Source organism: Centroberyx affinis, unplaced genomic scaffold, assembly GCF_046629955.1.
Source record: "Centroberyx affinis isolate AG114_WGS23_722 - 3 ecotype Tasmania unplaced genomic scaffold, CSIRO-AGI_Caff_v1 ptg005828l_1, whole genome shotgun sequence".
NCBI classification, from domain to species: Eukaryota; Metazoa; Chordata; class Actinopteri; order Beryciformes; family Berycidae; genus Centroberyx; species Centroberyx affinis.
The window spans coordinates 31,684-47,904 of NW_027282954.1; the positions used below are offsets into that span (position 1 = coordinate 31,684).

The following is a 16,221-nucleotide window of genomic DNA, read 5'->3' on the forward strand; positions in this document are numbered from 1 at the left end:
TACATTGTTTGCCTACAATTACAGAAAAGGTGATCATTGCTTAAAATAGGAATTGCTGATTTTTTTTTTTTGCCATTTGGAGACATTGCTTTCTAGAGATCCAGATGAATATCGATTCGTTTCCTCCTATCGTTCAAACAAAAGGCCCCAAAGTCTTCATTCACCTTATCTGACATCCTTCATTTCCATGTTTCCTTGTTTGATAAGTGTGTGCCAAAGATCTGTAGGACAAAGAACAGGTGTAACGCCGCTCAGAGTGACCCTAACTACTCCTGAAACGTGCAGATAACAAAACTATAACTAGATAACAAAACTATAACTAGATAACAAAACTATAATAAGATAACAAAACGACAACGCCCACAACAAACTGTTCATTGGTGGAAAGAGTACTAGACTGTCCTGTTCAAGTAGAAGTACTGTTACTTTGCTGATATTTTACTGAAGTAGAAGTACCGGTGTAAAAATCACTCTATTTTGTAATTTATTTCTACTGTTTCCAGTGTATAAGAATCTAGTGTGAACTCTGTCCTCTCTCCTTTCAGAATCACAAGGAAAAGATCACAGCTGACAACGTTCTCTGTTCTAAAGAGGAACTCAGGAACTACTTAAGTAAAATATCAGTAGAGTAACAGTACTTCTGCTTGAATTGGACAGTCTAGTACTCTTCCCCCCCTCTGGTAAAAAAGTAGTTAACTTCCAGCCCTGACTTGTTGAGTGAAGCAGCAGCAGCAGAGGTGGAGGAAGTGTCTCTGCCTCCACACGGTCCTTATTTGGACCGGTACAAAGCCTGCAGTGTGTGAGCCGTGATGTCAGCCTGTCCCGGACCGGCCGGCCGGCTGGGTGGACCCGCTCGCTCTCCTGGGTGTGGTGCCCAGTCGTAGACAGGACTGTTTTTATGTTGCTCACATCAGTAGAGCCCAGTGGAGCGTGACACAGCAGCTATATTTAGACTCTGTTAGAAACGCTCTGGCTCGAGACTCGGCTCCAGAGACGGGGCTCAGATCACTGAACACCGTCCTCCAGGTGCGTTTGACATGAAATCCACCTTGTGCCATATGGCTGCTGTCGTGTGAAAACCTCGTAACTCCAAATTTTGCTGATTACATGTTTCTCTATGGGCTGAGAAAATTCCTGAACTCTTGGACTGATGAAACCTTTTAAAACCCTTTGGATAAATGAAAAAAAATGCATCGTCATCACGCTAAAATCAGGGCTGCTTTCCTTAGTTCTGGAAAAGTCGACAGTTTGGAGATACAAGGTTTTCACCCGACAGTGAAAATACACTTACCAGAGGTGTGACCAAGTCAACTTTGCTTGAGTCCCAAGTCAGTCTCAAGTCTTGAGGCACAAGTCTCAAATCAAGTCCCAAGTCTAAATGTAGATTACCAAGTCAAGTCCATGTCAAGTCCATGTCATTAATGTCAAGTCTCAAGTTTAAATGTAGAACAGCAAGTCAAGTCAGAACAAATCAAGAGTCCAGTATCAATTTAATATCTTAAAGAAAACTAAATATCTAGGACTTTTCAATGCAATATGGTTTTAATAGGATAAAAACTTGGTAAGAGCATCATGAGTTTGATTTCTGGAATCAGTTTCAACTTCAATAAATTCAATCATTCCATACAAATTCAGAAAACAGAATTTAAATTCAGTCGTCTGCTGGAACAAATCTCATCACTTTCAATCTAAGTCATTTACACAAACACAAGATCTCAAGTCAAGACTTTAGAAACCTTTTCAAGTCATCAGAGTACAAGTCAGAGTCAAGTCCCAAGTCACCAGAACCCAGAAGTCAAGTCAAGTCTCAAGTCTCCTAAAACTGCTTGTTGTATTGGAAAACCGACATCTGGACTAATGTGTGATAAAACAATGAACCACTTCTACCAACTAATCACCAGCTGACATGAAGATAATTCATCCCCATCAATTAAAAGTTTGAACAAAATGAAAGTGTTTATTCAAACTTTATTTATAAAAACAAAACAGACATTGGGTTGCAGTGGTGTGTGTGGCAGTTTGTCCATGTTAAGGCAGTCTGAAGAGTGTTGAGATCGACCTAAATGAGAATTTCAACCTTCTCTGTCACACGTGTGTCCAAAACAGACTGAGATACGACTTATAAAACAGAAACGTCCAAACAGAAAACACACACAAAAAAAACAAAAACAAAAGGATGTACAGGAGGAAACAGAATCAACACCTGGTCGTACCTGAACAGCATTTCACCAGCATTTAACCATTTTAACTTTCAATTACTTGTTCAGTTCATTTTTCAATTCTGTTTCCTGTATAAATATCGACGGACTGGAGCGTTATCTCGCCTAGGTTTCCGGTTTCCAGGAACAAAATGAAAACAGAATCTCCTGTCTAAAGATTCATGCCACCAGAAACACAGAGTCGGCTCCATGAAGCATCTAAACCGCTGAAATACCTAAAAGAAGAAGAAGAAGAAGAAGAAGACGGAGTCGGCACTGAAAGCACACGAAAACACGAAAGCACACCAAAACTTTCATGTTCACCGTTCCTACATGATTTCAATTTCAAAACAGAGCCGGGCGATAATTCAATATTATCGCTTATCGTCATATATTCCAAATTCAATATATAATCGTGTATCGTGATGATTTGGTGATTTTGGGATATCGGGACACACAATTCTGCTGTCTAAACTGAGGATAACAAGCAAAATGTAGTTAAAAACTGAGAAGTTGGTATGAAACATTTTAAGGAATATTATTGGAAGATTTCAGTTTTGTTCGACATTACCATTCGGTTCAGTGGGATGAGCATTAATTTGAATATTTAACGTGTGATTTTGCATACGGGAGCCATATCGTCATATATTTACATATATATCGGACAAAATCTCCTTTGTCTTGCCCTTACAAACATGCAGCCATATGACTCTGTACATGAAGATTATTCTTCACAGTTACAAATATCAGAATGTGTCAGATTGACAGGGGTGTAAAACCACAGAAACTGTCTAGTCGTCTGTATTCCTGGACAGTACAGCAATATTTTTCCAAAATTTTTTTGTGCAATTTCAAAACTTATCAAGACCTGGAAATGAACAAATTCTCTTTCCATACATTTTCAGACCAATAGGAAACCAGCATGCTTCACCCCCAACAATATGATTAGAATCTGGTGTTTTCCCCTCAGACACATTCTTTGTGTGTGTGTGTGTGTGTGTGTGTGTGTGTGTGTGTGTGTGTGTGTGTGTGTGTGTGTGTGTGTGTGTTTGCCTTGAGACCAGTGGCAGGTGTGTGGAGGTAAAACACTAAGTCAGCTATCAAAATGTCTTATTGAATGGTTCCCATCTCCCGGTCAGACACATTCAGCGTGTGTGTGTGTGTGTGTGTGTGTGTGTGTGAGGGGAGAGAGAGAGTCTTTCCTCCGGGCGGGGGGGTGGGGGGGGGGGGGTGTCAGGACTCGGCCGGTGGCGGCTGGCTGGGCGCAGCGTTGCGGGTGCGGAGCTGCGACTGGGCGATGTCGGCCAGCGCGCTCTGGATCTTCTCCAGCAGCATGTCTCCGCGGTAAACCACTTCCTCCAGACGGCCGCCGCCTCGTGGTTCTCGTCCTCCAGCTGCCGCAGACTGGCCGCCTGACAACCAGACAGTGACACCGTGTTGTGGCGGGAATTTGCATGTTTCAGACTTCGGCTGCTTAAGCTGAGAGCGCAGAGTTTTCATCTCATTCACATGACACATAAATCCCTCAGTCTCTAACCTTTAAAGCATCGGTCCTCAAACTGGGGCTCAGGCCGTGATTTTAGGAGTGAAATGATTTACACTACCGGTCAGAAGTCTGGAACCACCTGACTGAATGTTCTGTGTTTCTCATTCTCTTAAAGCCATTTTGATCTAAAGGCTTCTGCTTAAATGCTTGAAATGTGTTTCTTAGACAAATATAAATAGTGAAGTTGATCCTATGTATGAATTTCTTTCCATCAAGGCAAAGGGCGGCTACTTTAAAGAATCTAAAATATAAGAGTTTTGATTTGTTTAACACTTTTTGGGTCACTGCATAATTCCATTTGTGTTATTTCATAGCTTTGATGTCTTTACTATTATTCTAAAAAGTGGAAAATAGTAAAAATAAAGAAAAATGTGGTGTGTCCAAACTTTTTGACGGGCAGTGTATGAAAGGTAATACACCGATTCATCAGTGTGTTTCTAGTTTTGATGATAAAAGCCTTCTTTCTTTTAAAACAGTATACATGTGCAGCCTCTATAGGCTTCTTCCAATAAATAGTCAGTAGAATAGACTGAAAGGAGAATATAAATATCATCATTTGATGTGAAGACTGACCATTCTGCATGCTTCTACCTGCAGCAGGGTTTGTGAGCAGGCTTCACTTTGTCTTTCTGGCAGAGTGAAGCCTGACACTTGTCTCCCCCTGGTGGCTGAAAGCTGTAACTACAGCAGCAGGTTGGTTTTCTGACCTGCAGCGCTGCGGTGGATTCCTCGCTGGGCAGAGAGTCAATCAGCACGTCCACGTCCTTCGCCGTCCTGGCGATCAGCGCCGCAAACAGCTGGGCGTATTCTACATAGAGACAAAATAAACTTGTTTAGTCCTAATGATAAACATAGATACTGACAGATACTACAGATACAAACAGATAAACCATAATTCTCAGTTCTCTATCCTGTAATTCATTAACACACAGAAAAGACAGCAGAAACATTAAGAGGGAAGATAAAACGATAGCTGGGTCATAAACGCCACCTTCGGTTGGGTTTGCAGGCTGATCCCTGTTGATGGCGGTCTGTATGTTGTTGAAGGAGGCGGGAGGCGCACACTGCTGCAGGACTCCGATGGCATTGCAAAACTGATCTGCAAGCTGCAAATAAAAAAAAAAAAGACTACATTTGCGTGTGGGATCCACTGTTATAGAGGCTGACTGGTGATGTTTTTGAAGCTTGGAAGTAAATTTAAAAGTCAAGTCAAACAGGCTCCCCAGTGACCGGACGTCCCAGTTTGTCTCATTACATTACATTATGTCATTTAGCACAGTGGTTCTCTGCGTGAGGTCTGGGGACCATCAGGAGTCCGTGAGGGGGTTCCAGTGGGTCCCAGCAAACTGATGAAGTGTTAAACGTCAGCGTTATTTCATTTACAAGAAGTTAACACAGTTAGGCTAGAGAATGTAGAAGAATGACTGTTCTGATCATAGTTTCTCTGTTATCTCTCTACCTACAATACAGATAGTCATGAAATTTTGGACAAATCATATCTAACAACAAAAATATTCTCAAAAATCTCATTTTGTGGCTCTAATGTGACTTGTACTAAATTAGGGGTCCATGATATGAAAAGGGTTGAGAATCACTGATTTAGCAGATGCTTATGTCTAAAGTGACTTACAATAAGTACATTTTGTCAGCAGTAGTCAAACTGAGCGTATATCACAGTCTTCATCAGCTAAGCCTTCAACAGGAATAAGCAGCATTTGTAAAATCAGAGGTTTTTTTTTGTCTCCTTCTCAGCTTTGTGTCCCAGTCTCCCACCAAACCTCTGAACAGTACAAATCCCATCTGCCAATTTATGCCTCAGAGTGTAGGAGAAGTTTTTGCCTGTTGTTCTGCCTCAGCTTTAAACATCCAACATGCCCTGTGCCATCTGCCATATGAGCATAATAAGCAAACTGTCTTATCTAGGACAGTAAACAGTGGAAACCAGGGTTAGCAGCGGCCAAGCAGAAATTCCAGTAAAATGTGTCTTTGGCGGATAAATCTAACACCTGCCACACTGACCAGAAACTTTTTGGCCGGTAAAACCTTTTGGTAAAGCCCCAAAAAGTTAATCTGGGACTTTGTGTTAAAACACAGCCGCATTTCATAATGTAAACTGTCAAAGTGTTTTATTACATATACAGTCAGTCACATCAGATCAAGAGTCCAGCCTCAAAGTATCTGATGTGGCGTCACTTGAGCTGGATGAAGCCAAGAAGTCCATGCACTTCGGAAATAAAACGATGAAGCAATGGCAAGGGCTTCTGGGAAGGAAATTGATGCATCATAAAACTATAACTGTCTCTCGCTCTCGTTGCATAGTGACATGCAAGATTTTTGAAAGTCACAAGCATGCGAAGGGAAAAGTGAGAATGAGAAACATTATGAAAGACCAGAGTCCACTACTAAGAGAGAGCAGCAGGTTTGTTCACAAAAGATCTCAGGGTTCCTACACATTTTCAATTAAAAAATTCCATACTTTTTCCAGACCTTGATTTGTTTTGAAGATTTTGTCTGGTGTTCAATATGATTTACGCAGATAGACATCTTGCCCCTGCTAACTAGGTCATATCACTGTATAGATGAAGATTGTTCTTCACAGAGACAAATATCAGAATATGTGAGATGATTGGCAGGGTTCCTACACGGCTTCCATTTTAAAATTCCATATTTTTCCCAGACCCTATGTTCTTGACCGGATTTGATTTTGGTGGGTATTTGATATAATGCATGCTGACAGCGGCTGGGTAATAAGAGCGTCCCTCTATCTGAACATTATTCTTCACATCAACAAAAACTGTGGACTCAAAGTGGCTCTACAACAACATAAAAGCTAGAATTATGTGTGTATCGGACCTGAACCGCAACATTTTCCATACTTTTCCAGACATTTTTTCAAATTCCCAAACTATTCAAGACCTGGAAATGATCAAATTCATTTTTAATACTTTTCTAGACTTTCCAGACCTGTGTAGGAACCCTGAAGATCATCGACAGACAAAAATCTGTGTGGAAAAAGAAAATGAGAAGCACTCTCCCTTCCCTCAACCACTTCTGTCGTTGAAACACCTTTGAGCAAGGCACTTCAACCCCAAACACTGTGTATGGGTTTTAAGTGCTTGGTGTAAAACCTCTGTTAAAAAAAAAATAAAACCAAGGACTTTCAACGCTATCCATTCATTTATATATATAAAAAAAACTATCAAGACCTTATTTCGTTTCTCTCAAATCCACAAACTTTAAAGGACTTTGAAGAACCCTGTGTGAAAGTATCTTCCTTTTTAAAAAGAGAGATGCTCTGCTTTGACAATAAATAAAAATAAATGCCTTTGGTGATGCTGCACATAGTTCTATTGTGAGCTGAAATGACAATCTATGTACATGATGAAAACCTGTTTGTTTGTTTGTTTGTTTATTTGTTTGGTCCCCAACTCTACCAAAGCCACCCATCCTTGATCATCAACAAACAAAATACGTTAGTTAGGTCAGTAACGTTAGCTAGCAGGTTATCAACCAACGCGGTATCTGCTACTGCTTTACGTTACCAGCTTCAAATTACATAAGCAGCTATATTATAACCTGTTTCGTCGCTAGTCATCAGATAATTGTTCAAAAACACTTTAAAATATATAAAAAATACAAAATCTGCCATACCGAATTGACAGCATCTTGAAGCTGCGTTAGCCTGTCCGCCATGTTTTCTGTGTCTTCCCAAATCTCGTTCTCGTGAGATTGTTCAGAGAGAGTCTCAACTCTCGTGAGATTGTGTTGGATCGCTTTTGGCAGCAGCAGTTAGCCTGAACCTGTATGGATCAGACGAGATCCCCGTTTAGTGAAATCATCATAATCGCAGAAGACTACACAACGAAACGAGCGACATTTTTAAGTCAATGTTTTCATATAGGTTGAAAGTTCATAGACGATATAATTGTGTTTCAAAAAAGAAAAAGAGCTACATCAGAGCCGCTGCTTGTAGCTCATTAATGGGAACTAACGTTAGCGTTAGCCTGTAGCTAAGTTACCTACCAAGCATCAACAGGAAGCAGCCGACCAAATTCCAATGTCTTGCACTTTGAGTTCTCCAGGTACAACAAGTATTTCTTATTTCAACACATAATTATAAAGTAGGATTTTGAATTTTGCAATGGTTAGAGCTTGAATGCTACCTGTCTAGCTAGACGCTAACACTGCCAACATATGATGAGACTTAAATGGATTTACATGACAGGACTGACAGCTTGAGTGTGGTTAGCCAGCTAATTAAAGTAGCTAATAAGTTAGCACAGACTCTTATCTCTGTGCTGGTAATGTCATGTTTCTCCTCCTGGTTTGCTGGAGAAGTGCTTTGTCATTAAGTTTATACCAACCAGGATAAATGTGGTGTAAGCTAACTCAGTATGTTCATTAAATATTCAACAAGCTAAAGTTAGCTTGGGCGAGTTTGCTGACTGCACCTGTCAACCAGCTAAACTTAGTAACAAGCTGCAAACAAGTGAAGGTCTTATTATTACTTTGTCTTTGGTCAGTATTGTGTTCAAAAGTGTGAGATGGACACAGTGAATGAGTCAATTGCATTAACTAGCCTTAATCTAACTGTAAATCAGAAACTGAAGAACTGTAATCTTAAAGGAAGCTCCAGTTTCAGTGTCACTCCGACTTGTGATTTAGAAATGGGATTAATGAATAGTTTGTTTAGAGTAAAAAAAACTTGCTTTTAGACCGATTTAGAGCCAGCTCATACATGTTCAAAGCTGCACCATGATGTATTTAGATCTAGCCTAGTTTATTCTCTGAGATAAAGGTCCAATGGAAGTAGAGCTGGGTGATAATTCAATAACATCGTTTATCATCTTTAAGTGGAATCATATTGTGATGATATGAAGATGTTTTGATATCGTGACACAAAATTCTGCTGTCTAAACTGATGATAACAAGCACATTTTATTAAAAAACTCTGACAAAATAACATTTATGAAACATTTAAGGAATAATATTCGACAATCTCAGAGTTTTGTTTGACATCACACTCAACAATGAACATCCATTTGATTATTTAACATGTGATTTTGCATACATAAGCTGCATCGTGATATACAGTATATTGATATCGAAAAAAGATATTGGTATTTGTTATTATTGACTTCAACCACATCGCCCTAAATAGAAGCACAAAGTGCAGATGAATTGAAAATGTCACCAATATGAACGTCCGCTGTTCTCCCTCAGAGCCAGAATGCTGTTTTCCTGGTTCCTGCTCATGTCGACCTACCTGTGTCCCCCCAGGCATGACTTGTACCTTAGAGAAGGTTCTGGCAGACGCCAAGTCGCTGGTGGAAAGGCTTCGTAACCATGACAACGCTGCCGAGATGCTGATCGAGCAGACGACGTCCCTCAACAAGCGAGTGGAGGCCATGAAACAGGTAGCCTTCCTATTGCCAGACTTCAGTATTCTTGAATAGACACAGGTTTGTCCAGAGAGTCACACTTTGATAAGAACAGATTTTTCTTGTTAGATGTGATTAAGTGCAAATTCGCATAACAGTCTATACCCGAAGATGGATAGAGTAAAACCTTTAATCAGGAATAGTCATTGTTGCACATTCTGTTTTTTTTCTAATTTCTTTCAAAATGAGTTCTGTCATAAAATTAAAGCATATTTAGAGTTACTGTTAAAGTTCTCAGTCACCTTAAGACCTTTGTTTACACACTAGTTCTATTTTTGAAGACAGAATCTTGTGTTTTTTAAATATTTACTGATTTCAGGTAGTAAATTGTTTGTGTCAAAGTTTTCATCCCCTAAAAAATATGTTTCCCCTGGTGGTGTGTGCTTGTTTCGTCCTCAGTGTGTGTCGCTCACACTGCACAGGGGAATTATCGTGTGGGAAATATGCTTAAGAAATGACATGTAAACTAATTTATAGCCTGATAACTTCTTCGCAGTATCAAAGGTCGCTTGTGGTTTGGAATACGATTATGAGGCAGCGAGGTAGATTCGTTTCAGGAGGCTACTTTCATTCTTTATGATGCTGTGAAATGTTTTTAAAGAGGTTGTTTTTCTGTTTGAAACTCCAGCGAAAGGAAAACAACCCACAAAAACTGAAATGTCCCCAAAAAAGTAAACACAAAATCCACTGGACTTAAAATGAAGAGTTGAAGACCAGTCCAGTGGATCTTCTCTCTATTGTTTTTTGGGACATCTGACTAGCTGGATGGCTGAATCGAATCTGCACAGACATAAGAAATTGTAAAGATTTTTGTTCTTTTCTTCCCTGGCATGAAATCGAGGCAAAACACACACCGCCTTTTATTTATCGGGGAAAAAACTTTGGTGCAACATTGTTTTCCAATGTGGATAATTTAGAACATTTTGGAATGAAACCCTTCAGTTCTTCAGCTGATTGGTCTTGTCTGTGTGTCTGTGTGTGTCTCTGTGTGTCTCTGTGTGTCTGTGTGTCTCTGTCTCTGTGTCTCTGTGTCTCTGTGTCTCTGTGTGTGTGTGTGTGTCTGTGTGTGTGTGTGTGTGTGTGTGTGTGTGTGTGTGTGTGTCTGTGTGTCTGTGTCTCTGTGTCTCTGTGTCTCTGTGTCTCTGTGTCTCTGTGTGTCTGTGTCTGTGTGTGTGTGTGTGTCTGCAGTACCAGGAGGAGATTGACTCTCTGAACCAGGTGGCGCGGCACCGGCCTCGATCCAGTCTGGTCCTGGGAATCCAGCAGGAAAACCGACAGATCCGAGAGCTGCAGCAGGAAAACAAAGGTAGGTGTACGGAGAATCATGAGCAAAGTTACGTTTATTTGAGGATTTATGGGATCAATAACTTAATAACACATCTGGTGATTTTTGTAGTCGTATTTCAGATCCTGTGGTTGTAAGCAGCTGTTGTTCACATAAACTAAACAAATGTTTTCTGTACCTGTGAGTGAATTTTGTGTGCTTGTAACTGGATATTAGTATTTTGGATGTTCATGTTCATAATGTATTCATAAAACATGCAGGGCTACATCTCCCAGAAAGATTAAACTTTTGAACTTTATTGATCATTCAGTGTAAAATGGAATCAGTTCACAATTCAGCATGACATGAAAGCACATTAATTCACTTGTGCAACACCACTCAGGAGTTATTTCTTCATGTTTCTCCTTTTGTTGGATATTAGAAATATTTATGGTCCAAGTTACTCAGTGTTTTAAGTTTTGAAGGAAATCTGAACATTGTTTGGGTATTTTAGTGTAAGAAGACAAAGGAACAGCAGGCAAACCAATTATAAAAGTTGAAATTGTATTGAAATCAATTCTGCTTGGGGGATATTCGGGATTCGTGAATATCACAATATTTTCTGCAGTATCTAATAGGCAGTGGGATAGTAAAAAAATAAATAAAATAATCATAGCTTTAGTGAAAAATTTGTGAAAGTGGGTTCCCTTTTCCACAATTTTCCAGGGAATAGCAGGCAAATAATTATTGTTAAAAGTACGCCGATGATATTGTTGCGGGACCGTTGCGATATTAAACTCTGGATGTGTCCCCAGCCTGCCGGACTCTAACCTGTGTGTTGAATGTCTCCGTCCCCACAGAGCTGCGGACCTCGCTGGAGGAGCACCAGTCGGCCCTGGAGCTCATCATGACCAAATACAGAGAGCAGGTGTTCAGGCTGCTGATGGCCAGCAAGAGGGACGACCCGGCCATCGTGACGCAGCTGAAGGAGCAGCACACCACGGTCAGAGAGGCTCCTGACGCCCCACATCCGAGGCTTTAAAGCATAACTCTATTATTATTTTCCACCTGGACTCTATTTTTCTATCTTTTTACTTTTGATTCTGACCGAAACCTCATCAACTGCTTCACTACAAAGCCTCTTACAAAAGCACACAAAGCCTGTCTTTTCCAGTTTATTGACATTCACGCTGTAATGACACAGGTGTACCTAATTTTGTTTCTGAATGGCCTGACAGCTTATTTATTTTGCACTAGTACTACTTCTTTAACGTCTTCTTCTACTACTACTACTACTAATAATAATAATACACTTTATTTGTATAGCACCTTTCATACAAGAAATGCAGCTCAAAGTGCTTTCCAACAAAGAAATGACATGCACCAAGTGCTTCACATAAAACTTGATAATAACAGTGAAAATAAGATAAAGATGAGAATAGAATACATAGAATGCATCTTCACATGAAAATAGACATAGAATGAGCATAAAAACAGGGATAGAATGCCATAATTAATGTAAAATAAGATGGAGAATAAAACCCACTTGATAATAATAGTAAAAATAAGATAAAAATGAGGAATGCATAAGATAAGATGGGAAATAAAACCCACTGAATAATAATAGTAAAAATAAAGTAAAAAAAATAGAGTACATAGAATAAATCAAGTAAAATACAACATTTTAAAAGAAGTGCAGCAGTGCATAAGTGCAAAGCTTCAAACTTCAAACTGGGAGAACGGCCTGACTTTATATTCACATCTTTTTAGCAACATGTCTCGTTGGAAAGCGAGTGTCAGTGTGTTGAAAAAACCTTTAGGATTATACTGGAGAGACACACACAGGCAAGAGAGACGTATACAGCTCTGTAGTGAAGCATGAGAGGAGATTTCAGTGTGATGGAAAAAGATAAATAAAGAATGAATCATTATGGTTGATAATGGTGCAGCTGAAACGCAACTTGCACCAGACAGACAGACATCAGTGAGATGTTAGACATCTCATCATAAGTTGAGACAGGTTGTGTCAATATGAGAGATTCACATTAATTTGTGTTGGTGTACATCTGATTCCTAGTTAATGAACATTAGGCGGCGGCCACACGGATCCATCAGAAAATGGACACAGTTATTAACGGATAGGTTTCTGTCCGTCGGGTTTGTTTTGGAACGTTGTGGAAAGTAAAGCTCCGCCCATGATGATTCACAGAAAAAAGAAGAAACAGACTATATAGTATAAATTGAATAAGAACCTGACCTGGAAAACCTACAGTCATCCCAACCAGGCTTTTTTATTATTATTATTATCATGCTTTTACAGATACAAGCTTCGTGAATACCATTCAGAGAGCCTATCACTGATCTGCAACCACTCAGGAATATATATGGGGTTGATTTGTGTATGTTTGAAAGTCCTTGAGCTTTAGGGCTGCAGTCTCTTGCTGAGGAGGTGTTAGGCTTTCTCTGTTTTATCTTTGTTTTGGTTGAATCATTGTGTCTGTGTTTGCCGCTATTTTTTTCCAAAACAAATGTAGGAACGCCTCCGATTGACTAAACGGACGGTGACGAATCCGTCTGTCCAGAAAAAGTTCAACTGGTTTGAACTTTCTGTCTGTCCACACAACAGACAGCTCACTGAAAATGAATTGAAACGAATGGAGACGGACAGACACAACGGATCAGTCTGCAACTAAACTATCTTGGTGAACATGGTGAAGTTGATTCATGACCTGCTGTGGCCTTTTTTATTTTTTGTATTTATTTATTTATTTATTTATTTTCATTTGTTTCTAACAGGAAATGCAGGCGCACATAGACAAGATAAACGAGATGGCGACTGTGATGAGGAAGGCCATCGAGGTGGACGAGGGCCGGCTGTGTGAAGACGAGGAGAGGATCAAACAGCTGGAGGTGAAGCAGCTGCACACACACACACACACACACACACACACACACACACACACACACACACACACAGGAGCGGAAATGTACAGAAGTAGAATTTGAAATTGTCAGTCCCGTTTCACACATAATGACATTTAATACAGACGCAAACCCACAGTCATTTGTTGATTTTTGTTGTTGCGAAGAATATTATTCAGTTATAGATTATAGATTATACTTTAGTTACAGATCTATTGATATGGGCTAGTTGACCAGCTACTTTCAACATACTGTACATTAAACTGAACACCTAAATCCTCAAATCCAGTTGATCCTTAAGTTTGTTCTGTGATTGATTATTGATCAAATTTAAATCAAATTCAAATCAAAAATTGATTGAGCAAATGATCCTTTGATTTATTAGGAATAAATGGGAAGTCTATAGAGTTATCTTGGACCCAGTGTCTGATTTGAAGGAATTTAAAGAGATTGTCTCTTGGTAAATTAAATTTGGAAGATAGTTGTTGAAAATTAGACAGTATATTGTTACTATATAGGTCTCCAACTGTTTTGATCGCACTATTGACCCATTTCTTTAGTGTCCTGTCAGCTATGGGATACTGTGGGGTTCCCATGTTATCTTGGGGTTATCCCACAAGGGGGGTCATGTGATTGATTATTGATCATTTAGATCTAGTTCGTCTCTTTCTCTGTAAAGTCCTTTGCTTGTGATGAAGGGCTGTAGACATAAAATTAATATTGTGAATTTTGACAGGTAAAATGTGTAGGAACTCTGTATGGAGTTATTTCTCTAACATGAATCTACATCTACATCACTCTACAGTCTTCTTTGCGTTCGATATTTTCCACTCGTAAACTAGCGCTTTGAGATTTGCTTTAAAGCTGCACTAGGCAAGAGTTTTATGTAGAAACACTACACCCGTCTCATCAGCTTAACTCACAAAGTGGAGCTGAGAAGAAGAGCAGAAGAGGAGAGCGTCCCTTCTCCACTAACTGAGACGCTGTAGATTCTCCTTATTTTCCCAAATGAAGTTCTGGTGTCAGTATGGACACTTCTCCACTCACAGAAAGTGATGAATCAAAACTTAAGAGTGAAATCCGTTAGTAAATTGTTTGTGTCAGAGTTTGCATTCCCTAAAAAATATGTTTCCCCTGGTGGTGTGTGCTTGTTCCGTCCTCGGTGTGTGTCGCTCACACTGCACAGGGGAATTATCGTGTGGGAAATATGCTTAAGAAATGACATGTAAACTAATTTATAGCCTGATAACTTCTTCGCAGTATCAAAGGTCGCTTGTGGTTTGGAATACGATTATGAGGCAGCGAGGTAGATTCGTTTCAGGAGGCTACTTTCATTCTTTATGATGCTGTGAAATGTTTTTAAATCGGTTGTTTTTCTGTTTGAAACGACCCACAAAAACTGAAATGTCCCCAAAAAAGTAGACACAAAATCCACTGGACTTAAAATGAAGAGTTGAAGACCAGTCCAGTGGATCTTCTCTCTATTGTTTTTTTGGGGACTTTATCTGACTAGCTGGATGACTGAATTGAATCTACACAGACATAAAAAAAGATGTAAAGGATTTATTTTGTTATTTTCTTCTCTGGCATGAAATCGAGGCAAAACACACACCGCCTTTTTATTTATCGGGGGAAAAAACTTTGGTGCAACATTGTTTTCAGCATTGTGAACAGCAGCAGAGAAAGCTGCGTTAGATCTTCTCCTCTCTCTTTGATCTAAAGCATCACAGACAGTTTACTGACCTCACTGCACTGCGGGTTTCTGGGTAGTGAAGTCCTCCAAGTTCAGACAGTTTCCTCTCGCTGTTATTTGGAGCCGCCAACGTGTGAAGACGCCCTGCGCAGCTTTAAGATGAAAAGTCTGATATTATTAAACGCCAGTATTGTCAAGTAGTCATCATAGTGTATCTCTGACTCTGTGTGTGTGTGTGTGTGTGTGTGTGTGTGTGTGTGTGTCTCAGCTGGAGAACGGCGGGCTCAGGGAGCTGCTGGGGATCAGCCGGGAAGCCTTCCTGCTGCTGAAGAGAGACGAGGCGTCGGACAGCACCTCGCTGTCCGCCCTGCTGACCAGCGCCGACGTCAGCCTGCGCAAGAGTTAACCTCCGACCCCCCCTCACCCCCCCTCACCCCCCTCACCCCCCCTCCACCTCCACCACCCCACCCCACCCCCCCACCGCTCCTCTGGACAGTCCACGCCTCCAGCCGCTCGCCTTTCTGCCCCACAGACTCTCCACACCACTACAGCATGACGCCACACAGCTGCATCAACCCCACACACACACTCACTCTCTCTCTCTCTCTCTCTCTCTCTCTCTCTCTCTCTCTCTCTACCTCTCTCTCTCTCTGTCTACCTCTCTCTCTCTCTCTCTCTTCACAGTCACCACCAGTTTCTTATTTTTGTTGGTACTTTTGTTACGTCTTTTTTTGCTAATTCTCCCAGCATGCATGAGCCTGTGGTGCCTGGCAGGTTTTAAAAGTGTGAATGAGTCAAAGAAGCGCTTGAATTCTAATAAAACTGGAAACATCTTAACGGTCTCTACTGGCTTTTATGCAGGTTGACTCTGTCTGGAAGGGATTTTTAGGAAGAAATACATGTAAACTGTACTGATTAGATGTAATGGGATGGTTTAAAGTTCTGATTTAAGCCTTTAAACCTCCTGCAGCAACGCAAATGTCAGATTCTCCTGTTTCTGGTCAGTTTTTTTTGGGTGATATTAGGGCTGGGCGATATGGACCAAAAATCATATCTCGGTATTTTTAGGCTGAATGACGATACACGATATATATCTCGGTATTTTCTAAGAAGTGGGCTAAATGTTCAGTTGTAAGTAGGGCTGGGCGATATGGACA

At 40.4% G+C, this 16,221-nt stretch overlaps 2 protein-coding genes across 3 annotated transcripts; one reads left to right on the plus strand and one right to left on the minus strand.

The window, feature by feature from the left end:
* Window positions 1-3,431: 3,431 nt before the first annotated feature.
* Window positions 3,432-7,441, minus strand: med21 (mediator complex subunit 21). Its single transcript, XM_071547329.1, is given in 5 exon segments — window positions 3,432-3,565; window positions 3,568-3,610; window positions 4,452-4,552; window positions 4,736-4,850; window positions 7,396-7,441. Coding segments are annotated over 5 exon segments (435 nt in total). The 5' UTR covers window positions 7,438-7,441.
* A 94-nt stretch (window positions 7,442-7,535) lies between these two features.
* Window positions 7,536-15,897, plus strand: fgfr1op2 (FGFR1 oncogene partner 2). Of its 2 annotated transcripts, none has more exons than XM_071547327.1 (6): window positions 7,536-7,826; window positions 8,968-9,161; window positions 10,374-10,491; window positions 11,310-11,452; window positions 13,246-13,359; window positions 15,333-15,897. In XM_071547327.1, the coding sequence occupies exons 1-6, from the start codon at window positions 7,802-7,804 to the stop codon at window positions 15,468-15,470; spliced, it is 732 nt and encodes a 243-aa protein (XP_071403428.1). In that variant the 5' UTR covers window positions 7,536-7,801; the 3' UTR covers window positions 15,471-15,897. The 2 variants fall into 2 exon arrangements, with proteins under 2 accessions (XP_071403428.1, XP_071403429.1); XM_071547328.1 differs by having other exon boundaries at window positions 9,025-9,161.
* Window positions 15,898-16,221: the final 324 nt, after the last annotated feature.

Bases quoted from the DNA above. Each gene is read 5' to 3' on its own strand.
- fgfr1op2 (XM_071547327.1), top strand. From the start codon at position 7,802: ATGTCTTGCACTTTGAGTTCTCCAG. The intron at 10,492-11,309 runs GTAGGTGTACGG...CCGTCCCCACAG, and splicing joins GCTGCAGCAGGAAAACAAAG to AGCTGCGGACCTCGCTGGAG. The intron at 13,360-15,332 runs GTGAAGCAGCTG...TGTGTGTCTCAG, and splicing joins AGAGGATCAAACAGCTGGAG to CTGGAGAACGGCGGGCTCAG.